Source organism: Chlorocebus sabaeus, chromosome 29, assembly GCF_047675955.1.
Source record: "Chlorocebus sabaeus isolate Y175 chromosome 29, mChlSab1.0.hap1, whole genome shotgun sequence".
Taxonomy (NCBI): Eukaryota; Metazoa; Chordata; class Mammalia; order Primates; family Cercopithecidae; genus Chlorocebus; species Chlorocebus sabaeus.
This window is the reverse complement of record NC_132932.1, coordinates 6,522,045-6,549,740: the sequence shown is the minus strand read 5'-3', so window position 1 is coordinate 6,549,740 and position 27,696 is coordinate 6,522,045. Positions and strand designations below refer to the sequence as shown.

General features: G+C 37.9%; 1 protein-coding gene across 10 annotated transcripts in view; it reads left to right on the top strand.

Moving 5' to 3' along the window:
- The window catches only part of MEF2A (myocyte enhancer factor 2A), a 162,537-nt gene that overhangs the window by 127,126 nt on the left and 7,715 nt on the right, over nucleotides 1–27,696 (top strand). For 6 of the 10 annotated variants that reach the window (XM_007990556.3, XM_007990554.3, XM_007990557.3 and 3 more), the window contains 2 exons: nucleotides 9,078–9,265; nucleotides 25,640–25,766. In XM_007990556.3, the coding sequence (XP_007988747.1) occupies nucleotides 9,078–9,265; nucleotides 25,640–25,766 (315 nt within the window). Of the gene's footprint in view, nucleotides 1–9,077; nucleotides 9,266–22,267; nucleotides 22,292–25,639; nucleotides 25,767–27,696 lie in introns of all 10 variants that reach the window. The other 4 variants (XM_007990552.3, XM_007990551.3, XM_007990553.3 and 1 more) reach the window with 1 other exon arrangement.

The following is a 27,696-nucleotide window of genomic DNA, read 5'->3' as shown; positions in this document are numbered from 1 at the left end:
TTATTTTCCATTTGCTTGGTAGATCTTCCTCCATCCCTTTGTTTTGAGCTTACATGTGTCTCTGCATGTGAGATGGGTCTCCTGAATACAGCAAACTGATGGGTCTTGACTCTTCATCCAGTTTGCCAGTCTGTGTCTTTTGATTGGACCATTTAGTCCATATACATTTAAGGTTAGTATTGTTATGTGTGAACGTGATCCTGTCATTATGATATTAGCTGGTTATTTTGCTCATTAGTTGATGCAGCTTCTTCCTAGCATTAATGGATTTTACATTTTGGCATGTTTTTGCAATGGCTAGTACCTGTTGTTCCTTTCCATGTTTAGTGCTTACTTCAGGATCTCTTGTAGGGCAGGCCTGGTGTGACAAAATCTCTAAGCATTTGTTTGTCTGTAAAGGATTTTATTTCTCCTTCACTTATGAAACTTAGTTTGACCGGTATGAAATTATGGTTTGAAAATTCTTTTCTTTAAGAATGTTGAATATTGGCCCCCACTCTCTTCTGGCTTGGAGAGTTTCTGCTGAGAGATCTGCTGTTGTTAGTCTGATGGGCTTCCCTTTGTGGGTAACCCGACCTTTCTCTCTGGCTGCCCTTAACATTTTTTCCTTCATTTCAACTTTGGTGAATCTGACAATTGTGTCTTGGAGTTGCTCTTCTCGAGGAGTATCTTTGTGGTGTTCTCTGTATTTCCTGAATTTGAATATTGGCCTGCCTTACTAGGTTGGGGAAGTCCTCCTGGATGATATCCTGCCGAGTGTTTTCCAACTTGGTTCCATTTTCCCTGTCACTTTCAGGCACACCAATCAGATGTAGATTTGGTCTTTTCACATAATCCCATATTTCTTGGAGGCTTTGTTCATTTCTTTTTACTCTTTTTTCTCTACACTTCTCTGATCGCTTCATTTCATTCATTTGATCTTCAATCACTGATACTCTTTCTTCCAGTTGATTGAGTCCATTACTGAAACTTGTGCATTTGTCACATAGTTCTCATGTTATGGTTTTCATCTCTATCAGTTCTTTTAAGGACTTCTCTACGTTGGTTATTCTAGTTAGCCATTCGTCAAATCTTTTTTCAAGGTTTTTAGTTTCTTTGTGCTGGTTACGTAGTTCCTCCTTTAGGTCTGAGAAGTTTGATCGACTGAAGCCTTCTTCTCTCAACTCGTCAAAGTCCTTCTCCGTCCAGCTTTGTTCTGTTGCTGTCAGTAAGCTGCGTTCCTTTGGAAAGGGAGATGGGCTCTGATGTTTTGAATTTCCAGCTTTTCTGCACTGCTTTTCCCCCATCTTTGTGGTTATATCTGCCTTTGGTCTTTGATGATGGTGATGTACTGATGGGGTTTTGGTGTGGGTGTCCTTTCTGTTTGTTAGTTTTCCTTCTAACAATCAGGACCCTCAGCTGCAGGTCTGTTGGAGATTGCTTGAGGTCCACTCCAGACCATGTTTTCCTAGGTATCAGCAGTGGAGGCTGCAGAAGATAGAATATTGCTGAACAGCAAGTGTTGCTGTCTAATTCTTGCTCTGGAAGCTTCGTCTCAGGGGTGTACCCAGCCATGTGAGGTGTGAGGTGTCGATGTGCACCTAGTGGGGGATGTCTCCCAGTTAGGCTACTCAGGGGTCAGGTACCCACTTGAGCAGGCAGTCTCTCTGGTCTCAGATCTCAACCTCCGTGCTGGGAGAACCACTGCTCTCTTCAAAGCTGTCAGACAGGGACATTTACCTCTGCTGAGGTTTCTGCTGCTTTTTGTTTAGCTATGCCCTGTCCTCAGAGGTGGAGTCTACAGAGGCAGGCTGGTCTCCTTGAGCTCTGGTGGGCTCCATCCAGTTCGAGCTTGCTGGTGGCTTTGTTTACCTACTTAAGCCTCAGCAATGGCGGGCGCCCCTCCCCCAGCCTTGCTACTGCCTTGCAGTTAGAACTCAGACTGCTGTGGTAGCAATGAGGGAGGCACTGTGGGCGTGGGACCCTCCCGGCCAGGTATGGGATATAATCTCCTGGTGTGCCGTTTGCTAAGACCCTTGATAAAGCGCAGTATTAGGGTGGGAGTTGCCCGGTTTTCCAGGAGTTGTGTGTCTCAATTTCCTTTGGCTAGGAAAAGGAATTCCCTTCCCCCTTGCACTTCCCAGTTGAGGTGATGCCTTGCCCTGCTTCAGCTCTCGCTGGTCGGGCTGCACCCGCAGACCAGCACCAACTGTCCAACACGCCCCAGTGAGATGAACCTGGTACCTCAGTTGAAAATGCAGAAATCACCTGTCTTCTGTGTTACTCACACTGGGAGCTGGAGGCTGGAGCTGTTCCTATTTGGCCATCTTGGGCTCAGCCCCACTATTCTAATTTTGCATTTTTTTTTAGTGGGGTTTTGCCATGTTGGCCAGGCTGGTCTCCAACTCCTGACCTCAGGTGATCCGCCCACTTTGGCCTCCCAAAGTGCTGGGATTACAGCTGTGAGCTACCATGCCTGGGCCTTTTATTTAAAAAAAAAAAAAAATTATTTCAATAGTTTTCGAGGAACAAGTGGTGTTTTGTTGCATGGAAAAGTTCTTTAGTAGTGATTTTGGAGTTCACCAGAGCAGTGTACACTGTACCCAATGTGTAGTCCTTTATGCCTCACCCCCTCCCAGCCTTCCTCCTTGAGTCCCCAAAGTCCATTGTATCCTTCTTATGCCTTTGCATCCTCATAGCTTAGCTCCCACTTGTAAGTGAAAACATGTGATGTTTGGTTTTCCATTCCTGATTTACTTCTCTTAGAATAATGGTCTCTAGTTCCATCCAGGTTGCTGCAAATGCCATTATTTTGTTCCTTTTTATGGCTGAGTAGTAGTAGTCCATGGTGTACATATATATATGTACGTGTATATATACATATATGTACGTATATATGTACACATATATGTGTGTATATATACACATATATACACACATATATACACACACACACATATATACATCACATCTTCTTTATCCACTTATTGGTTGATGGACATTTAGGCTGGTTCCATATTTTCACAATTGCAAAATGTGCTGCTATAAACGTGTGCACGAGTGTCTTTTTCATGTAATGACTTCTTTTCTTCTGACCCAGTAGTGAGATTGCTAAATCAAACCATAGTTCTACTTTTAGTTCTTTAGGGAATCTCTGTACTGTTTTCTTTAGTGGTTATACTAGTTTACATTCCCACCAGCAGTGTATAAGTGTTTGCTTTTCATCATATCCATGCCAACATCTATTATGTTTTGATTTTTAAAATAGGCTATTCTTGCAGGAGTAAGGTGGTATCTCATTGTGATTTTGATTTGCATTTCACTGATAATTAGTGATGCTGGGCATTTTTTCACGTCTTTTGGCAATTTGTATATTTACGTTTGAGAATTGTCTATTCATGGCCTGTGCCCACTTTTTGATGGGATTATTTGTTTTTTTATGGCTAATTTGAGTTCCTTGTAGATTCTGGATATTAGTCCTTTGTCAGATGCATAGTTTGTGAAGATTTTCTCCCACTCTCTGGGTTGTCTGTTTGCTGATTATTTCTTTTGCTTTGCAGAAGCTTTTTAGTTTGATTTAGTTAATAGGTCCCGTCTATTTATTTTTTCTTTATCATATTTGCTTTTGGGTTCTTGATCATGAACCCTTTGTCTAAGCCAGTGTCTAGAAGAGTTTTTCCAATGTTCTAGAATTTTTATGGTTTCAAGTCTTAGATTTCAGTCTTTGGTTTATCTTGAATTGATTTTTGTGTAAGATGAGAGATGAGGATCCAGTTTCATTCTTCTACATGTGGCTTGCCAATTATGCCAGCACCATTTGTTGAATAGGGTGTCTTCCCCACTTTATGTTTTTGTTTGCTTTGTTGAAGATCAGTTGGCTGTAAGTATTTGGCTTTGTTTCTGGGTTCTCTATTCTGTTCCATTGGTCTGTGTGCCTGTGTTTATACCAGTACCACGCTTTTCTGGTAACTATAGCCTTGTAGTATAGTTTGAAATGAAATAATATGATGCCTCCAGATTTGTTCTTTTTGCTTAGTCTCGCTTTGGCTATGCAGGTTTTTTTGGTTCCATGTGAATTTTAAGGTTTTTTTTTCCCTAGTTCTGTGAAGAATGATGGTGGTATTTTGATGGGAATTGCTTTAAATTTGTAGATTGCTTTTGGCATTATGGTCATTTTCACAATATCGATTCTACCCATCCATGAGCATGAGATGTGTTTCCATTTGTTTGTGTCATCTGTGATTTCTTTCAGCAGTGGTTTGTAGTTTTCCTTGTAGAAATTTTTCACCTCCTTGGTTAGATGTGTTAATTTTTTGTGCCTCTTGCAAAGGGATTGAGTTCTTGATTTAATTCTCAGCTTGGTCATTGTTGATGTATAGCAGTGCTGCTGATTTGTGTACATTGATTTTGTGTCCTGGAACTTTACTGACTCCAATAAAAATGTCATAGATGGCCTTTATTACCTTGAGATATGTCCCTTCTGTGCCAGTTTTGCTTATTGACTTGTGTATGTTAAACCACCCCTACATCCCTAGTATGAAACCCACTTGATCATGGTGTATTATCTTTTTGATATGCTGTTGGATTTGGTCAGCTGTTATTTTGTTAAGGATTTCTGCACCTGTGCTCATCAGGGATATTGGTCTGTAGTTTACTTTTGTTATATCCTTTCCTGGTTTTGGTATTAGGGTGATACTGGCTTCATAGAATGATTTAGGGAGGATTTTCTCTTTCTCTATCTTTTGGAATAGTTTAATAAGATTGGTACCAGTTCTTTGAATGCCTGATAGAATTCAACTCTGAATTCATCTGGTCCTGGACCTTTTTTGTTGTTGTTGTTGGCAGTTTTTAAAATTATTATTTCAGTCTCGCTACTTGTTATTGTTCTCTGCAGAGTTTTATTTCTTCTTGATTTAACCTAGGCAGGTTATGTATTTCCAGGAATGTATCCACCTCCTCTAGATTTTCTAGTATCTTTTTCCACCCCTTTACTTTATGTGAGGCATTATGTGTTAGGTAAGTGTCTTGAAGACAGGAGATACTTGGTTGGTGTATTTTTCTGCCATTCTGTATCTTTTAAATGGAACATTTAGGCCATTTACATTCAACGTTAATATTGAGATGTGAGGTACTATTTTATTCAATGTGTTAGTTGTTGCCTGAATACTTTTTTTTTCATTGTGTTCTTGTTTTATGGGCCCTGTGAGATTTACGATTTAAGGAGGGTGTATTTTCAGGTTTTGTTTCAAGATTTAGAACTCCTTTTAGCATTTCTTGGTTGGTGCTGGCTTGGTAGTGGTGAATTCTCTCAACATTTGTTTGTCTGAAAAAGACTTTATCTCTTCTTAATTCATGAAGCTTAACTTTGCTGGATACAAAACTCTTGGCCAGCAATTATTTTGTTTGAGGAAGCTAAAGATAGGACCCCAATCTCTTCTGGCTTGTAGGGTTTCTGGGGAGAAATCTGCTGTTAATCTGATAAGTTTTCCTTTGTTGGTTACCTGATGCTTTTGCCTCTCAGCTCTTAAGATTCTTCCCTTTGTCTTCACTTGAGGTAATCTGATTACTGTGTGCCTGGGTGAAGATCTTTTTGCTATGAATTTCCCAGGTCTTCTTTGAGCTTTTTGTGTTTGGATTTCTAGATCTCTAGTGAGGTCAGGGAAGTTTTCCTCAGTTATTTTCTCAAATATGTTTTCCAGACTTCTAGATTTCTCTTCCTCCTCAAGAACACTGGTTATTCTTAGGTTTGGCTATTTAGCATCTCAAATTTTTTGGAGGCTTTGTTCGTTTTTGTTTTTTGATTTTTTTTTTTAATTTGTCTTTATTTGATTGGGTTAATTCTGTCACCCAGGCTGGAATGTGGTGGTGTGATCTTGGCTCACTGCAACCTCTGCCTCCTGGGCTGACTCAGCCTCCTTAGTAGCTGGGACTAGAGGTGTACACCACTATGTCCTATTAATTTTTCTTGTTCTTTTTTTTTTTTTTTTTTTTTTTTTTTGTAGAGATGGGGTTTCACCATGTTGCCCAGGCTGGTTTTGAACTGGGCTCAAGCAATCTGCCCACCTCAATCTCCCAAAGTTCTGAGATTATAGGCATCAGCCACCACATCTGACCCAGGGGCAAACCATTTTATTTCTCAGAATGCAGTCTTGTCAGGATGAGATTATTAGGATGAGTTTTAGGAGTGTTAAGCACACAGCAGACACTCAGTTTTTGTTAGTCCTTGCATGTATATTAATACAGGAGTGTGTGGGTGTGTGTGTATTTGTAACATCTAGTGTCTGCTTATTTTTCGTGAATTCTGAAGTTTTCTTTTTACTAGAATGAAAGGAGCAGAACAAATACAGCTACCCTTTCCTTCTGATGGTCCCTGAAGCTGTGGATTCTCCAGGCTTATCTGCTCTGCCACTCCTCACTCACACCTTGTTCATTCGTGCTTTAACATATTTTTCTCACATTTATCCATAATGCCTGCCTTCTATTTTCTTCTTCTGTCATTTCAGACTGCTCAGTAGTTAATCCCACAAAGGCTTTCCTAATTAAGCTGATATATTTGTGATCAGTGCTTTCTATCTCATTGTAAATTTTGTGTGGTTACCTCTAGTTTGTGCATATTGTAAGTATAATTCATGCCTATGTGATATGCCTGTTCTTGCTAACTAAATGAAAAGCTCCTTGAAGACCTGTAGGCTTTTTATGGTTTCTCTACGTATACCCTCCCAGGGGCACAGTACTGTATACATAATAGATGTTTGAATTTTTTTAATTTCCAGATAGTAAAGGTACTTCTATGTTTTCTGATTTTAGACAGTTGCTAGTCTTAAGGACATGTGAATGCTAAGTCCTACCCAGAGAACCTAAGAGGCCTGTTTGGCTCATCAGGAACCTCTGGCTCACTATTCTGAATATTTTGTTCTTTGCCAGCTTCGTAATAAACACTTATTCTTTTATTCTTCCCTGCTTTGTGATTTACTTTGAAATTGAAATACCACATTGTAGTCTCTGTTTTATAAATTCACATTATATGTTTCTGTACACTGGTTACTTAATCTACTTTTTATTTGTGTCATTATCTCTGCTGTTGGACTGCAAGCTGGAGAATAGTAGCTGTTTCTATTAGGATACTATCAGTTGCAACTAACAGAAAACTACCTCAGGCTTAAATTGTATAGGGGATGTGTTAACTTACATGTAACTGAAAGATCCAGAAGTGGTACAGACTACAAGCACGGTTTAATCAGGGCTTTTACATCATTTGTTTGCTGTTCTCCTTTTTGTATCAGCTTTTTCCTCATTCCGGCTTTCTTTTGAGTCTCAAAATGACTTAAGAATAAAATGCTGGCCGGATGCGTTGGCTCATGTAATCCCAGCACTTTGGGAGGCTGAGGTGGGCAGATCATGAGGTTAGGAGATCGAGACCATCCTGGCTAACGTGGTGAAACCCTGTCTCTGCTAAAAATACAAAACATTAGCTGGGCATGGTGGCGGCGCCTGTAGTCGCAGCTACTCGGGAGACTGAGGCAGGAGAATGGTGTGAACCGGGGATGCGGAGCTTGCAGTGAGCGGAGATCGCTCCACTGCACTCTAGCCTGGATGACAGAGCAAGACTCTGTCTCAAAAAAAAAAAAAGAATAAAATGCTTTCTTAGGCACAGTTTGGGGAATGTGGGAGCCTCCCTGACAATCATGGAACAATTGGTTTACCCGGGTTCTGATTGGTCATTACCACATCCAGTCACTGTGGTGAATGAGAATGACCTGAGTCAAATGCCTGTCACTAAGTTCATCTGGAGGTTGGAGAGAGGGTTGCAGAGAGTCAGCCCCACCCAGTCCACGTGCTTGGTACATACGGGAAGAAGTAGAATGACTGACTACAGTATTCATGAAAACAGGATAGTTTCATATTTATTTTATGTCAACTGGTTCCCAAAAGTATTATATACATAGAGCATATATCATGATACGCCTGTTTCCTCATTTCATCTAAGAGAGATGGAAGGTTCTGTCAGGGAAAGTTTAAAAATAGGAATAAGATGATTAACGTGAGATAAATCAGAAATATTTAATAAGGACCTCAATGAAGCTGAAAAAACAGAACCAGTGAGGTAGAGCCATAAGGAAGAAGTACTTGGTGAAAATGAGGCATGAAAAATGAGTGCTGAATAAGCTACAGTTAAGAAGTTGCTCTGATACCTAGTTCACTACTCAGAACTTAGTAGTAGCAGTGCCTTTGCTCTCACAAGAGTGATTGAATAGGCTGTTCTCAGACATTTTCTATAATACCTCCATTATTTTAGTCCCTAAAATGAGACTAAATGAGATGCCCTGTTAGAAATGTGATCTTTTGTTTCTTTGAAATACAGTTTCACACTGTCACCCAGGCTGTAGTGCAGGGGCATGATCTCAGCTCACTGCAACCTCCGTCTCCCGGCTTCAAGCAATTCTCCTGCCCCAGCCTCCCAAGTAGCTGGGATCACAGGCGTGTGCCACCATGCCCGGCTAATTTTTGTATTATTAATAGAGACAGGGTTTCAACGTGTTGGCCAAGCTGGTCTCAAACACCTGACCTCAAGTGATTCACCCTCCTCGGCATCCCAAAGTGCTGGGATTACAGGTGTGAGCCACCGCACCCAGCCAGAAATGTGTTGTGTTTTAAATCTCTCTCAGCAAATCCAAGCAGTAATGCTGTACAAATGTCATTAGTCTCAAGCTTTATATGTATTTCAGACTTTGCTTGTCTTCCTCTGCTTATTTTTAAAATATCCAAAGATACTTCATTAGTTACCACAGGTTGAGTATCCCAATACAGACTGCTCTAAAATCTGAAACATTTTGAGCACTGATGTGATTCTCAGAAGAAGTGTTAATTGGAGGATTTTGGATTTTCAGGTTTAGGGATGCTCAACCCTTAAGTATGTAATACAAGTATTCCAAAATCAGAAGCACTTCTGGTCCCAAGCATTTTGGATAAGGGATACTCAAACGTGTAGTGAGTTTTGTAATAAAATTTATTTGCAACTCAGACTGGGGAAAACATTGTTTGTGCCAAAGTGTTTTAATAACTCTTCTCACATAATTGAATGATATTTTTCCCCCCAGGGAATGGATTTGTAAACTCAAGAGCTTCTCCAAATTTGATTGGAACTACTGGTGCAAATAGTTTAGGCAAAGTCATGCCTACGAAGTCTCCCCCTCCACCAGGTGGTGGTAATCTTGGAATGAACAGTAGAAAACCAGATCTTCGAGTTGTCATCCCCCCTTCAAGCAAGGGCATGATGCCTCCACTAGTAAGTTGAACCTTTCTTCAACTTCATTCTTTAAAACATGTATTTTATACATAGTCAGTCTGTAGCTTCCTTTGGAGTTTTCTGTGCCACCATAGAATCTACACCTATTCCTAACAAATATTTCCATTCGAAATTAGTATTTGAAGAGACAAGTCTATTTCAAATACACAGAAATCAGATTATGGAAATTTGCTTAACGGTTATTTAAAATTAAAGCTAAATATGAACATGGTTGGAACTGGAGGTTATTAAGTGAAATAAGCCAGGCACAGAAAGATAGATACTGCATGATCTCACTCATATGTGAGTGAGACCTAACAAAATTGATCTTGTAGAGATAGAAAATAGAATGATAGCAGAGGCTGGGAAGGGTGTGTGGGTGGGAGATGGGATGAAGAGAGGTTGATTCGTAGGTAAATACATACACTTAGATACAACAAATATACCCCTGTATTTGATAGGAGAGAAGAGTGACTATAGTTAGCAACATTGCAGATGGAGTATATTTCTGAGTAGCTAGAAGAGAGGACTTGAAATGTTCCCAACAAATAGAAAGTATAAATACTCAAGGTAATAGATACCCCAAATACCCTGACCTTGATCATTACACATTCTCTGAATGTAACAAATATTCACATGTACCCCATTAATATATAACACTTTTAGAGATTATTATGTTTAATTTTAATTTTACCAGGCTAGAAATATTAAACATGAGTTATTTATTCTCTGTACTTTGTATACTTTCATTAATCAATTCAACATGCTTTTCTGTGAGAGAAGCACTAATCTATTAGTTAGAAAATTCTGCATACCAGGCAGGGTACAGTGGCTTACATCTGTAATCCCAGCACTTTGGGATGCCAGGGTGGGCGGATCACCTGAGGTCAGGAGTTCAAGACCAGCCTAGGCAACATTGTGAAACCCCATCTCTACTAAAAATACAAAAATTAGCTGGGCGTGGTGGTGTGTGCCTGTAATTCCAGCTACTCAGGAGGCTGAGGTAGGAGAATCACTTGAACCCAGGAGGTGGAGATTGCAATAAGCCGAGATCATACCACTGCACTCCAGCCTGGGTGACAGAGCAAGACACTGTCTCAAAAAAAAAAAAAAATTCTGCATACTACAGAACTGTTGTAGGATAGGGAAGAATGCACACAAACTTGAGTGAGTTATTCTCCAATTAATTTTATTTGCTTATTCCTTCTCAAATAACCTTTCTATTTAACTGTATAAAGAATGCAGGTAGCCTCTATTCCACTCCTTGATGACGGCTTTAGGGTTCTGGTCTCATTTGTTTTTGAGTCTTAAGTCTGTTTATAAAGAACAGGACAATATATTTATCCCCCTTAGCCTCTTGTAGAAAAAAAACTGGAATGTATAATCAAGTTTTAAAACCTCTTAGTTTAGCAACTGTTTGACTGCTAGCATACTAAATGATATGCCAGGTGTTCTCTCTACTGAGCAGTTGCTAAACTCACCATTAGTTTTTGCTAAGTGAAAGTGATGCTATCAGGCTTAGATAATAATTCCACATTGGTATAATGCTTTATAGATTCCAAAACACCTCCATGTGTATACTGTCTCATTTAATTCTCAATTAGCTTGTGATCATTGCAAGGTAGAGATTAGGAAACTGAGTTAAAGGTTAATACTTGTCCAAGATAGTTCAAAATAGAGCCAGGACCAAATCTCTTTAAGTCTTATAGTCCAGGTCAAAAAAGGAATTTTTTATTTGGCGATACAGAAGTCTGGAAACAGTCACTCCCAGCCTTACAATTAAAAAAACTTGGATATACAGAAAGTTCATAGTTTTCCTTGAATTCATTATAGTGCTGAGATTTCAGGGCAACCAACTGGCCCAGATGCTCCAGAGTCAAAGATACTGTGAGGAGAGATGACATTTGAGCATTAGGCAAGACACAGATAGTAAGAGTTAAGCTAGGGTGATTGGTGAATTGCTGGAGACCAGGTGTACACTGACAGAACTGTGTGAAACTCCTGGGGGCCACAGTATAAAACAGGGTGAGTCTGTGTTCTCTTGTAGACTTTTTTCTCCATGAATCCCATGGGGTGCTCAGAAGCTCCTGAAAAGGTCTCGCTGTGGTACACAACTGGGAGAGGGGAAGAGTAGCTCTACACTAGGGGCAAAAAGTTTTGCCTGGATCTTTTTGTCTTCTTTCTCTAATATGGAATAAAAGCTTTAATCTCTAAGACGATGAACAACAAACATAATCACTCTTAGGGCACTGTTGAAATCCTGTTTAATGGAAAAGGCAAAATATCTCAGCCAGTGGTGGAGGAACAGGAAGACATGCTCGGTATGGAGCAATGCCAGGAGAGTGGCAGGATGACTGAGAAGGCCACAGCCTGAGGCACAACAAGAGAGGGGATGACTTAAAGCTGAGAGTGGAGCAGTCACTAGGGGAAAATCTGGCATGCAGATAGATCCCCACCCCCAGAGGGATATGAAGCTTGTGGTAGGTGCCCTGATGGTAACCAGAGCAGCAGTAAGGCTCAAACCTGGCCCAGCGTCTAATGAAATTAACTCGAGTCTTGCCCTAATAGCTTAACAGGAGGGAAAAACCTGTAGTCTATTAGTAGGAATTACCCATGCTGAAATACAAAGAGAAGAGTGAAAACAAGACAAAAAACAGAATGAAGTATCCAAGAGCTATGCGCCATTATCAAATGGCATAACATATTTATAATTGGACTTCCAAAAAGACAAGAGAGAACAGATTAGGAGTAATATTTTAAAAAATAACCAGTACCAAGCAGGATAAATACTACTGCCAGCACACACACGCACGCATACGCACACACACTCTCACTCTCAGACTGCTAAAAGCAAAAGATCAAGAGAATAATCTTAGAGAAGAGATATATTGTATACAGAAAAACAAGGATTAGTACCATACTTTTTTCTTCACAAACTAAACTATGCAAGCAAGAAAAGGGGAGTAACATTTAATGTGCTGAAATTTTTAAAAATTCCTCTCACCCCAAAATTCTCTACGCACCAAAAATATCTTTGAGAAATGACGATTTCCTCAAACAAAAGTCGGGGGAATTTATTGCCAGCAGACCTGCTTTACAAAAAATGTTAAAGGACTCTGATCCCAGCAAAAACTTGAGTCTACACAAAGACCTGAACAGTGGAAATGCAATAAATGAAGATAAAATAAATAAAATCTGGTTTTCCCTACATTTTATAAACGTTTTATTTTTAGAACAATTTTAGATTTATAGAAAGATTGCAAAGATAGTACAGAAAGTTTTCATATACCCCACACATAGTTTTTTTCTGTCATTAACATTAGTATGGTATGTTTGTCACCACTATTGAACCAGTACTGATATGTTGTTATTAACTGAAATTCGCACTTTATTCAGATTTATTTATTTTTAACCTTGTGTCTTTTTCTATTCTAGGATCCAATCCAGGATACCACATTACATTTAGCAATCATGTCTCTTTAGCCTCCTCTTGACTGTGAGAGTTTCTAAGACTTTCCTTGCTTTAATGACCTTGACAGTTTTGAGGAGTACTAGTCAGGTATTTTTATAGAATGTCTCTTAGTTAAGATTTGTCTGATGTTTTTCTCATGCTTAGCCTGTGGTCGTTGGTTTGAGGGAGGTAGGCCATAGAATTAAGATGCCATTTTCATCACATCGTATCAAGAGTGCCTACTACATTTATTATCCCTTATCTGAAATACTCAGGACCAGAAGTATTCCAGATTTCAGATTTTTTTCAGGTTTTGGAATATTTCCCTTATACTAATAAGTAGAGCATCCCAAATCCAAAAATCTGAAATCCAAAATGATCCAATGAGTACACATTGGTGCTCAACAGGTTTTGGATCTTGGAGCATTTCAGATTTCAGATTTTCAGATTTGGGATGACCAGCCTGTATCATCATAACTATTGCTGATGTTAATTTGGTCACTTGGCTGACGTTTAACAGGTGTTTAACAGGTTTCTTTTCTGTAAAGTTACTCTTCTGCTTTTCATACTATAGCCTTTGGGTAGGAAATTACCATGTTCAGCCCACACTTTTAAGGAGTGGGGAGTTTTCTTAAGAGAAGGATATCTACATAAGTTATTTGGAATTCTTCTGCACAGGAGATGTATCTCTTCTCTCTCATTTATTCAACCATTTATTTCTATCAATATGGACTCGTGGGCATTTATTTTAATACTTTGGTTTATAATGCAATACCATGTTTTTCTGTTGCTTTGTTCTAGCCTCAGCTTTTGAGGGCTGTCTACTTGATTCCTGTGTCCCTTTAATATATCCTTATTTTTGTGGATTTTTTTTTATTTTATTTTTTTATTTTTTAGGGGAAGTAGGTGCTTTTTTATTTTCTGGCACTATTATATGTTCTAGGCTGATCTTGTGTGTTTTCTGCACCAGTCCTAGGCATTTCTCCAAGGAACATTAATTTATTTTTATGGAATATAAAAGAAACCACGATCCAAGTGCTTTCCCTCTTTTTAATTGCTCCAAAAGGTATCTGACTATATAAGGCAAAAACAGTAACAGTGTAATTTGTTTCTGTAGCACATGTCAAAATAAAATATATGACAATAAAAGATGGGAGGGAGGAATTGACTCTACACATGATGTAAATATTATTTGAAGAAGAACTCAAGGTGATTAAAGATGTATATTGTAGACCCTAGTGCAGATACAGAAGAAAATTTTAAAGAAGTCATTCTATTAACTTTAAATAAGTCAATAGAAGAGAGAAAATAGAAATATAAAAAATGCTCTACTAAGTAGCCCAAGAAATGGACGAAAAGAAGACAAACAAAAAGCAACATAAAGGTAGCTTTTAATTCAGTCATATAAATAATCACATTGAATGTGGTGAGAACACATCAGTTAAAAGATCATCAGATTTGTGTATTTTTTTTTTTTTCTTAAAAAGTACTGTGGTGACTCATGCCTGTAATCCCAGCACTTTGGGAGGCTGAGGCAGGGAGATCACCTGAGGTTGGGAGTTCGAGACCAGCCTGACCAACATGGAGAAACCCCGTCTCTACTAAAAATACAAAATTAGCTGGGCATGGTGGTGCATGCCTGTAATCCCAGCTACTTGGGAGGCTGAGGCAGGAGAATCTCTTGAACCCCGAAGGCAGAGGTTGCAGTGAGCCGAGATTGTGCCATTGCACTCCAGCCTGAGCAATAAGAGTGAAACTCCATCTCAAGAAAAAAAACAAAATTGCTGCCTACAAGAAATCCACTTTAAATATAAAGACATAGGTAAAAGAAGGGAGAAAATTTACTGTTGCAAACACCAAAACGAAAGGTAAAGCAGACCTATTAATTTCAGACAATGTAGGCTTCACAACAAGGAAAACTATCAGCAATAAAGAGGGATGTGACCTAGTCCACTTTCCAAGAAATAACTGTCTTTAATGTTTATGCACCTAACAACAACCTTCAAAATACATAAAGTGAAGACTGGTAGAACTAAAAGGTGAGTAGAAAAATCCACAATTGTAGTTGGAGATTTCAACATCCCTCTCAGTAACTGATAGAACAAGTAGGCAGAAAAATCAGTAAGGGTCTAGATGATCTGAGCAACACTTGACCAACATGACCTAAGAGACATTTATAGAACATGTCAGTCAACAACAGCAGAACACACATTTTTCACAAGAGCCCATGGAACATTCACCAAGATAGACTATATCCTGTGCCAGGAAACAAACTGGTAAGTTTCAGTGAATTGAAATCATACATGTTATATTCTCTGGCCAAAAGGAAATCAAACTAGAAGTCAATAACAGAAAGATAGTAGGAAAATGGCCATATATTTAGACATTAAACAATATACTTTAACCCAAGGACCAGAGAAGAAATCTCAAAGGAAATTTAAAAATACGTATAGCTGAATGAAAATGAAAATACAGCATCAAAATTTTGAGGCCCAACGAGAGTAGTGATGAGGGGAGATTTATAGCAACACATGCCTATATTGGAAAAGAGGGATCCCAAATCAGTAATCTAAGCTTTTACCTTAAGAAACAAAAAAGAAGAGCAAACTTAACCCAAATCAAGCAGAAGAAAGGAAAAAGAGCAACAATTAATGAATTTAAAACAGGAAAACAAAAGCAAACCAAAAACTTTTTTTTTAAAAAAAAGAGGTAATAGAATTGATAAACCTCTATCCAAGCTGACCAATGGAAAAGAGAAGACCCAGGTAGGTTATCAGTATCAAGAATATGAACAGATACATTACCCAAAAGACACTGAAAGAATACTATAAGCGTCTCTGTTCTAATAGATTTAATAGCTTAGATGAAATGGGCAAATTCTGGGAAAGATACAAACTACCAAGGAACTACTAAACTCATTGAAGAAGAAATAGTTAACTTGAATAGTAACTATTTTAGAAACAGAATTCCTAGTTTAAAAACCTTTCACAAAAGAAAACTCCAGACCCTTATGATTTAACTGGCAAATTCTGCCAAACATTTACAAAAGAAGTGATACCAATTCTATACAGTCTCTTTCAGAAAAAATTAGGAGAGAACACTTTCCAACTTGTTTTTTTTAGGTCAGCATTACCCCAGTGCAAAACCAAAATCAGGCAACACAAGAAAAAAAAAATCTACAAATCCATATTCCTCATGAACTCTAGACACAAAACAGTAAAAAGTAAATTGAGCAATAAATAAAAAGGATAATATATCAAGACCAAGTTGGTTTTATCCCAGGAATGCAAGGCTGAGTCTACATTTGAAAATTCATTAGTATAATCACGATGTTAACAATTCAACATCTATTCATGATTAAACAAAAAGAATCTCATTGAGCTAGTAATAGAAGGGAAATTAATAAAGAGCATCTATAAAAAATATCCAGCTAAAATACTTTATAAGGGGAAAGCTCTGAGTCTGCTAGTGTTTGGAACTAGGTAATGATATTTTTTTTTCTCACCAGTCATATTTATCATGGTAGTAAAAGTCCTAGCCAGTACAGTTACGCAAAAATTAATGAATAAAATGCATATATATCGGGAAGAGAGAAATTAAACTTTCTCTATTCACAGAAGATACATTCTTTAATGTAGAAAAATATAAAGAAATTACAAAAATCCTCGGACCAATCAGTGAGTTTAGCAAGGTCGCAGGGTACAAAGTTAGTATATAAAAATCGATTATATGCCAGCAGTAAATGATTGGAATTTGGAATTAAAAAAACAAACTAAACAACCCCCAACTAAAGGAAAGAAAAGAAACATCTAGGTACAATTGTGATGAAATATTTACACAGTCTGTATGTTGAAAACTGCAAAACACTGATGAAAGAAATAAAAGAGGACCTAGATGAATAGATAGATACATCATGTTAATGGATTTCAAGACTCAGTATTGTCAAGATGTCATTTCTTCCCAGATTGATCTGTAGATTAAACACAATTTCAGAATCCTAGCACGCTTTTTTTGTAGATACGAACAAGCCAATTCTAAAATATATAGGTAAAGACAAAGGACTACAATAGCTAGAAAGATTTTAAGAAGGAACAAAATTTTAAAAAACTACTACTACCTGGTTTCAAGACCTACTATAAAGCTATAGTAATCCAGAAAGTGTGATATTGACAAAAGGAAGGGCACATAGATCACTGGACAAAACAGCTCAGAAAATATAGACCTATGCATGTATATTCAGCTGGGTTTTTGCCAAAGTTAGTAAGGCAGCTCAACAGAGAAAGGATGGTAGTTACAACTAATGGTGTTGAAACAATTCTACATCCATACACAAAAACAACCCACTTGATAATAACTGAGACTTTATTAAAAAATTAACTAAAATTGGATTATAGACCCAAATTTAAAACAGGAAACTGAAATTTAGAGGAGAAAATCCAACACCAGAAGCAGGATCCATAAAGAAAAAACTGATGTATTGGAGGTTATCTTAAGTTTTGGAGGTTAAACTTAAGTTTTGCTCTGTGAAAGGCACTGTCCGGAGAATATAGGATGACCTACAGATTAGAAGAGAGTAATTGCAAGTCACATATCCATTAAAGAGTTTGTATCTTTAATGTATCCAGAATATTGTAAGAATTCTTAAAACCCAACAATAAGAAAACATATTTTTAAAAAGGCAAAAGGCACAAGATCTGAACAGATACTTCAAAAAGAAGATATATGGATGGCAAATAAGCATATGAAAATATGCTCAATATTATGAGGCCCTACGGAATTGAAAATTAAAACCTAATGAGATACAACTACACAGCTAGTAGAATGGCTAAAATTTAAGAAGAACCAATGGCTGGGCACAGTGGCTCACGCTTGTAATCCCAGCACTTTGGGAGTCCAAGGTGGGCAGATCACCTGAGGTTGGGAGTTTAAGACCAGCCTGACCAACATGGAGAAACCCCATCTCTACTTAAAAAAAAAATTAGCCAGGTGTGGTGATGCATGCCTGTAATCCCAGCTACTCGGGAGGCTGAGGCAGAAGAATCACTTGAACCCAGGAGGCAGAGGTTGTGGTGAGCCAAGATTGTACCATTGTACTCCAGCCTGGGCAACAAGAGCGAAACTCTGCCTCCAAAAAAAAAAAAAAGAAAAGAAAAGAAAACTCAAAAACTAGAAGTGCTGGTGAGGATGCAAAGCAAAAAATCTCTCATATATGTTTGGAATGCAAAGTGGTACAGCCACTTTGAAGAGTTGGTCAGCTTCTTATGAATTTAAATATATACTTGCTGGCCAGGCAGGGTGGCTCATGCCTATAATCTCTGCACTTTGGGAGGCCAAGGCAGGAAGATTGCTTGAGCCCAGGAGTTCAAGACCAGCCTGGACAACACAGCAAGACCCTGTCTTAAAAATAAATAAATGCATAAATAAACACTTGCTGTACAATCTGGTAATGCCACTCCTAGAGTATTTATGCACGTGAATTGAAAACTATACTTACACAGAAACCTATATCTTTCATAATTGTGAAACACTGAAACTAGCCTAGATGTCCTTCAACAGATGAATGGATAAACACACTGTATGCCCATATAAGGAAATACTACTTAGCAATAAACTATTCACACAGCAATATAGATGAATCCTAAGTGAATTTTGCCAAGTAAAAGAAGCCAGATCTAAAAGTCCACAGTCGTGTATGATTCCATCTATATTTCATTCTGGAAAATGCAAAACTCCCTGGCTGCCATGGGTTGGGAGTGGAGAGAGGAGTTGACTATAAAGGGTTAGTATGAGGGAATTTTCGAGGTGATGGAACTAATTTGTGTGATGCTGTTTTGTTAGATGCATGGGTCTGCATTTGTTGAAACTCTTAAAATTGTACATACAAAGAGTGATTTTTACTAAATGCAATTTAGTAAAGATTACGGGAGAGCCCAAGATGGAATGCATGTTGTCACACATGAATATAACTTTATTACAGATGAGTAACATGATATCGAAGGGCTGAGGAAGAAAGAACCCAGTCTGAGTAAATTTGGAAACTGTTTTGACTGGATACTGTAAGGTTAGAGACCAACAAAATTCTAGCAAATTACTATACTCTAGATGGTAAATTCATCCCTCACATACACAAAGGGTTGAACATATAAACATATAACTAAATATAAATAAACAAATGGACATTGTAGTTAAAGGGAGCCAGGTTTCTCATGGTTGGAGGAGAAAGTTGCAGATAACCAAGGGGGTGTAGGGGTGGGGGTCTAGAATGAGCCTATGTTTCAGGGTTATAGTTGAAGGATTTAGTAAGAGTACATATATGTGCATACATACACATAGATATATGTGTATATATATTACATATATATGTGTATATATATACAGACATATATATGTGTGTATACACATAAAGGTAGATGGATACAGAAATATGTATGTGTCTGGCTGGGCACAGTGGTTCATGCCTGTAATCCCAGTACTTCAGGAGGCTGAGGCAGGCAGATGTTGAGCTCAGGAGTTTGAGACCAGCCTGGCCAACATGGCGAAACCCCATCTCTACTAAAAATTCAAAAATTAGTCGGGCGTGGTAGCATGCACCTCTAGTCCCAGCTACTTGAGAGGCTGGGGTGAGAGGATCACTTGAGCACAGGAAGTCGAGGCTGCAGTGGCCTGTGATTGTACCACTGCACTCCAGCCTGGGTGACATAGCGAGACCCTGTCATGCACACACAAAGATACAGTTGTGTGTACATATGAATTAGTATACATCATATATTTCCTGGCTCTGTTGACTGAGAGGTCTGTGAGGCAGTAGCACCCAGTAACTCAACTATCCGGTGCTCAGATTTTAGTTTCTGAACACCATTTTCTAATATAAGGGCGCAGGGCTGCTTGGAAAAAATGGTTTGTTGTAGATTGGGGCAGGGAATCGGGATGAGCCAGAGTTGTCAGAGGTTAAGAAAGTGCATATCAAAAGTCACAGGAGCTGGCCTTTCGAAAGAGTTTCCAATACCAAAACTAGAACAATTTGAGTAACAAAATAAATAACAATAGTATTGGATTATAGCCCAGGGAATAAAAAACATTGAGTCCATTACTGATTTAAATAAATGATTGAATAAATAAGGGGAAAGGGACAACTCTTTCTTAGAACATAACTCTAATTAATTAATGTAGAAAGAATGAGAGATAGTAAATCACCATTAGAACACCACAGTACAATGGTAATTATTGCAGGCAAAGTCAGTGGTTAATGCTAACATAAGTGGGCAAAAAGTATAAGTAAAAAACCGTATTTGCTGGGTCTCAAAATGTCTCTTCCCAAATATTTGTTTCTTACAAAGGGAAAAATTAGAGAATTAGAAATAAGAGAATCCTGGAAAACACTGCCTTAACCAGAGGATCAAGGTTAACATCACCAGTAATAGGACATAAAGACAACATGTGCCTTCCAACATGACTTGCTAAGAAGGCCATGTCTCTCTGTGGTATTCTTGCAAAAATCCATGACCTTCTATCTGATTATGAATGAAAATCAGACCCAAATTGAGAGACATTCTATAAGATACCTGATCAGCACTCTTTCAAAAAACAGTGTCAAGGTCATGAAAAGGAAAGACTGAGGAACTGTCACAGAGCAGAGGAGACTAAGGAGACGTGAGGACTAAAGGCTTGTGGGATCCAGGATCTGATCCTGGGTCAGGAAAAAGGACATTAGTTGAAAGACTGGCGAAATCCAAGTAAAGTCCAAAGCTTTAATTGGTGCTATATTGGTTTTATTAGTTTTGACAACTGCATTGTATTTCCTTGTGATGTTAACATTGTAGGAAGCTGAGTGAGATGTGAGGGAGCTCTCTTTGCAAATGCTGTCTAAAATTATTTCAGAATAAAAAGTTTAAAATCCATATATATGTACATAACAAAGAAATATACCCCAAAAGGGAGCCAAGAAAAAAAATGGCATTTAGGATAGTTATGTAGCTTACCTTTCAGATACTGGATATGCAATACTTGCTACTGTCTTTCAGAAATAAACTATGCAAATGTCATGTAAGGCACAGAAATGTTTATAAGAATTGTTAGTAAACTGCCAATTTAAAGACAAACTACATTTAAGCATTTAGCAATTGCTTAAGAAAGTTATGTCTGGTTGTTAAGCATGAAGCATCTCCGTGGAAAACTCAAAATGTGTCATATGAACTATTTACACACTTATTCCTGTACATTAAAGTGAAAACCATATGTTTTACACATACACAGCTATAATGTTTGACAGTGTAATATTTTGATGTGTACCTTGTGTTGGGACATATGTAAAGATATCTATAACAGGACAGTTGAATAGCATCTTGCCCACATTGGAGATAGCAGTTGTAGATCAAGTGATTGTTTTTCAGAGTAAGTAATCAGTCCCACCTACTTTACACCATTTACAGAGAAACCTTCCAGATTAGGGCTTCGTGTATCAGTGGCACTTACAGCGACACTTTTCACAGATTGACAGAGAAGTTTAACTTATTCAAGTAAAATAAGAGAAAGCTGATTAGACTGTTTCTAGTATATTAATATTTTCTAAATATGAAGAAAAGGAGCAAAAATGTTTCATTTCTTTTTTTTTTTTTTTTTTTTTTTAAGACAGAGTCTCCCTCTGTCATCCAGGCTGGAGTGCAGTGGCGCAATCTCAGCTCACTGTAACCCCTGCTGCCCAGGTTCAAGCAGTTCTCCTGCCTCAGTCTCCCGAGTAGCTGGGATTACAGGCACCTGCCACCACACCCTGCTAATTTTTATAGTTTTAGTAGAGACGGGGTTTCACCATCTTGGCCAGGCTGTTCTTGAACTCCTGACCTCGTGAGCCGCCGTGCCCAGCCTCATTTCTTTTCTTTACATGACTTAATGAATTTATTTCTCCTCCAGTCTCATTTTCTTCAAATATGTGGTTTTTCTCCATTGAAGTTATTTTATTCACATGAACATATATGTGCAAATGATAAGCGTATCTAAAACTGGTATTTTAAACTCTTGCATTTATTAACAAATGTTTGTGTTCTTGTTGTTTTATAACACTGTGCTAGCTCCTGTGGGAAATAAAACATACAGCAGTTTCTGCCTGCCAAGAAGCAGAATTTAGTAGGAGATAAATGAACATGTATCACCAGGTGGGGTAATAGTAGGATGATTAAGATACCGAGTTACAGGTACAGAGTTAGTATTCTCAAATTTCCGAATACAGATTGATACCATGATGAGAAACCCCTTTTAAATACTGTTGCAGTAGCATAACTGTGTATAGGAGAGGCCAGCATGAGAGCAGACCACGTTGGGGGAGGAAGGTGTCTTTGAATACTGGCCCTAGAGAATTTAAAGGAATTTTTCTAGTCTTTTGAAAAATCAGCAAGTATAGCGACAAGTAATTTATATTTCTATCTGTTGTGTATATAATCGTCTCTTTAGAGTTTGACAGCTGCTAGTGTCCAAATATGTTTTTCTAAAGAAATATTTTGTTTGTGAGTACCAACAGTCTTAGTAACTCTCTTATCCCTCTTATGTGCTGAGTACAGTCGGAGGAAGAGGAATTGGAGTTGGTGAGTGTGGGTTTCTGCTTGAAGGAAGGTGAAAAAGATGTAGAAAGTACTAATTACCTTACATGTTCTTATCTAACCAATGTTCCCTTTGTTACACAATTTTTTTAAACACTATTCAAACACTTTGAGTAAAGCAATCTACTGGTACTACAGACTCTAGTTTTTCTATTTATAATTGTATGTGTTGACCCATTTTATTTGTTGGAGGGAACATTGGAATAGAGCCTTTAAAAACAGTAGCTGTCCATGAGCATAGGATACTTGTTAAATTTTTTTTTTTAAGGAAAGATACAGAATACCTTATATAGCTCTCCAAATTATTGAAATATTTTTAGAAAATGACTTCACCCTTGAAGTTCCTCAGATTGTAACACACGATGTTGTGTTGTTTCTCTTTCAAAAAGATTACATCATTTTTGGTGAGGTCACCTTTTTCAGAGTTGGAATTATTTCATCCTGCATGATACAGCCTGAACCACAAGGGGGTTCCCTGTTTACTAAAAGGAATGTCTGTAATTGAATGTATATATATTTACTTTTCTATCAGAAGACACTCTGTTCTTAAAAGCAACTATTGCTCTTTTTCCAAAACAAACGTTTTCTGTTGGCTTTTCCTCTAGAAAATAAACTTGACTAAAAGCAACTTGCAGTTTATCTATTTCTTCTTTAGGAACTAAAACCAAAACCTCACAGGAGTCATCATATAATCTCAAAGTCAGCTGCTAATTAAAAGACTTTAAGGGGAATAAAAACTTGGAAATGTTTTTAGCATGGACAGGGGTTAAGAGTGCATGAAAGCATGGGGGAGAAGGCATCCGTTGGTTTTAATATTCCATGTTTATGCATGCTGGTGTGTTTTGCACAGTTTGTGATCTTTTCAAATAAGGTTGTCTGTTCCCCTTAAAATACGAGATTGTTCTTTATTTAGCTTTGTGATCAGTCACAGTTTTGGATATAGTTTTGTATTGGCCAACTGAACTAGTCAGCTGTAAATGTTTTGAATTATATTATGAATATCTTTTGGAGAAACACTTAATGATACCATAATGATCAGTGAATGAGAGTTTATAATTCAAGCTAAAATAATTCACCTTAGGTTAGACTTCACTGTTCAAGGAGTTGTGAATGCTTCCATGAATTACCTAGCACTATATTGCCCTCTTGTGGTTCTGAAAATCACTTACTCTTAGAGAACTCAGTGCCTTTGAGATTAGGAGCTTCGTTGAGTAGAACCAGTGTTTGAAGTCTTACTGTTTTCAAAGACATGCCAGAAGATTGCCATGAGGATGATGCCATGGAGTAGGTAGGGTCCAAGCCAAACTCTGTCATACTGTATTCTTTCACCTAGTGATTTGACTTTAGAAGTTCCAGACTAAATATGAAAGAAGAAATTAAGTCCAAAGTAGATCTGTATCTTGAAAAGTCATTAAATTTAAAAACTTGATGCTGAAACTAACATATTCCCAACTGGCATACATCGGTTTTCCACATTCCTCAGAGTAAGTACATTTGTAATTACAGAACCTCAGAGATAAATATATTAGGTCCCTGAAGACTTTAAAATACGTATCTAAAAACTTATAAACAGCCATTTGTATTCTTTAAAACTGAAGCCTGAGACTCTATAATCAATTAAAAATGCAGAACTTTATGTGCCAGAACCAAAATATAATCAGAAGCACAGTCCGTTAGAACTTAGAAGTGGTTCAAATTGCCTTGAGCTCTAAAATGTAATTGTGGATGACTCTGATCTGAAGTGCGGAAGGACAGGTGCCCTGGGGCCTGCACTAAAGACTGTACTGTTAAGACCAGCCATGGAGATTCCTTTAGAAGCTGAGCAATAGTAGAACAACTTGACTTCATGAAAGCGCCAGTAGACTAGGCTATGGATTAGAAGGAATAAAAATATGTATCTTTTTTTTCCCACCACTTATATAGAAATTTGGGACAGAGGGTTTCTTGGGACAGTAATTTAAGGCTATTATCTTACATTTGTGTAGTACTTCAGTTATGAAAGCACTTCTGACATAATAACCTCATTTGATTCTCACAGTAGCTGTTGAAGGCAGCCAGGACAAAGATTGCTGTATCTTGTGTATTTGACAATGAAGAAGTTCAGAGAGGTCAAATGATTTTCCCAGTGCTTAGGAAATGGTGAATCTGGGACAGAAACTCAAGCAATACATCCACATCCACATGGTCTTTCTCACATCTTCTAACCTAGGATAGAAAACAGAAATTAAAAAGAAATAAACTGAGATCAGGATCCTCATTGAATGTTTGTAAGTGTCTAGATCTGGCCAAAGGCCTTTGTCTGATGTACTCTTGAAAATTGTGGTGGAGAAAATGGAATCACATTCTAACTCTTCATAATCTCAACGGCACTGAATTATACTTTACTGATTTGGCTCAGATCCCTGAATGTCAGTTATCAGGCGGTAACATAATTTATAAAAAACAAATAGAGTTGTGCTCTGACTTTCTGATGTGCTAGTGACACAGAGTCTGTTGTGTTCCTCCGATCTTAGATTTTGGAAAACTGTTACCTTAAGCCAGTTTGGTGAGAAACTGGTTCTGTCGTACTCCTACACATTAAGGACAATGACTATCTTAAACTAACTGGATTATTTAATAGTTGATTTTTTTAATCCATTCCCAGCATGGATAGGATGCTGCATAGATGCATCCAGTTGGCAAGCATTTAATATTGCTCTTCCACAGCCCTGTCAGCAGTACTTGATTCAAAATGCTCTACTCAAAGTGTCTCCTACAGAAGGCCAGGGTACCATGAAGGGATACATATCTGAACCTGTTGTTAAAAAATAGGTCAACTGCATGATTGGAGAGGAAGAAATAATAATACAAGCTGCACTCAATAAGCCATGACTTCAAACTATGTTAACATGTAAATGCCGCAAAGAAAAGTAGTTTTGATTCCTATACTCATAGACGTACAATCCCTATATATACAGATGACCTTTGCCATCAGCAGGTATTTAAAACCTACATATATTTAGGGTAGTCTGACAGTATTTGTAGCGGCATCACGTCCTCATTTTGTGCTAACAAATAGAAGTGCTAATGCCTGTAACGTAAGTTCCTATTTTAACGTGGTGTGTCTAACATTAATAAACTATTTTAAGAGGAGAATTAATGTAAAAATATGACTCTTCAAATCAAATATTTAGTTGTTCTCACTAGTATTTTTGAAGTTTTCACATCATCACTGCTTCAGAAAATGACATTCATACAAAACTGTGAAAAATGTCACTTTTAAATTGAAAGTTATTTTTAAGTCAACATAAATACCATATAAGAACACTTTTTGTCTTTTTTGATCTCTCACAGAATACCCAAAGGATAAGTAGTTCTCAAGCCACTCAACCTCTTGCTACCCCAGTCGTGTCTGTGACAACCCCAAGCTTGCCTCCACAGGGACTTGTGTACTCAGCAATGCCGACTGCCTACAACACTGGTGAGCCTGCTTTGGTGCCTTCCATAGGTTTTACTGCTCTCTGTTTTGTGATCAACGTGTGCTTTTGTGATTTTTTTTTAAAGTATATTTATTGAAATAAACTATTTCCAGTTTTTTAGATTTAAATTAGGATGTATTTTTAAACGTGCTAGCCTTGAAAAAATTACAAAAAAAATTGATAGTGTAATGAGTTGAATAAGTTATTTCTGCTTCTCCAATGTGAACTTTTAATTACCCCTGACAAAAAGCCCATGTAGATAATCAGAGTGGTGGCATACATCAAGCCAAGAGGGTAGCAGCCTGTTGCTTGAGTATTGTTGATGTAGTTTCTCTTTAAACAATATCACAGTCTTCCACACTTTTAAAATAAGATGTTTGTCTTTATGCTATGTTAACGTGCTTTGGGAAAGACATGAATCCCTTTGGACCTGAGACTTCGGGAGGTGGCCGATGTTTATGTCTAACAGGCTGTTTTCCTCCCTGTAACCACTAGCTTGGTCCATGTCATTTGCGCTCCTGAGGGGCAAAACAAGGACTGTTCTGGTTTCTCCTCAGAGCCAGTCACTCTGCCTTTGAGGGGAGCTTTTCCTTCATTTATGTTTAGTTAGGCATTTTGTCTTAAAATGCCCTAATTTGGGGTTGTATTAGGAAAATTTAAGAATATTACAGTGATTGTAGGAGTGCTTTTAGCAAAGCAGACTGTATGGAGAATCGAGGGCAGCTGGTTTCGTTTAAATTTACCAATCTAAGAAGAAGTGGAGAACACATGTGGTTTCACTTTCTCATCGACTGAGCCAAACACCTGATGCTTCAGAGGAAGAAGGCAATAAATTCTACCTTGCCAATTACTCCGAGACTGCAATGCAGAGAAGTTATTCTTTTATGAGTCCCCTAAGTGTCATAAGTAGACTATGGTAAAGATCGTCTGATTTTAGCCTTCAGGGTAAATGCTTTGGCACAGTACTTTGGAACTGCTGTCTGCAGCTACCTGAGGGGGCAGAGTGTTGAGAACATTTGATTGCCACTTTTAAATAGTTCTTTTAAAACAAACAACAATAAAAGGTTTCATTGAAAAAAAAAAAAAACCTCTTAGGAAATATCCATTACTTTTCCAACAATTATGTTGGAAAAATAATGTCCAAATTTGTCAACTGCATACTATCTTAGGGACTGTGAATCATAGCCTGTTATTTGTGTCTTGCACAGAACAAGGTTCCAGAGCAAAGCCAGGGATGATGGATTCATAGAAATTCTGTTTCGATGCACTGATCACCTGCTGTATGAGAGACACTATGCTAGGGACATACCTTTCTCCAAGTTTATTCTAGACAAGGAGACAGGACATACCTAAGTGGGCAACCATGGAGGGGAAGTCCTGAATTGTTGTGTTTATGAATTTATACTCTGAGAAATGAGAAGGTAGGGCAAAGTTATAATGTTCAAAGGCGTATTGACTGAGAAGAGGGAGCTTGAACTAGGTGTTAGATTATGGTTTACTGAGTGTTTCATTACAGGTTTTTCAGTATACTTAGAAATTCCACTATACTTATTTTCAGAAATGCCATTGAATTGGGAATTTGTTTTTTAAAAGTATAAAAGGAATTACCAAAGTGCATGAAAATGGAGGCAGGCTCTCAAAATCATCAGGCGCTTAGCGTCAGTCTCATGCCACCTTTTGACTGACTTTATCTTTGTTCTCTTTCTCATAACACTTATTCTGTTTTAAGTTTACCATGTTATTTTTAACTTATTCACACATCTATTCAGCAAATATTTATCAGGCAGCTACTGTGTGGCAAGCACTATGCCAGGCACTGGAAATACAGGAGTGCAGAGTCAACAGTGGAGCCTAGGAGGAGGGCACAAGACACGTAGCTCTAGGGATAAGCTGCTGCAATTGTGTCAAGGGCTATATCTCAGCTTGGACATG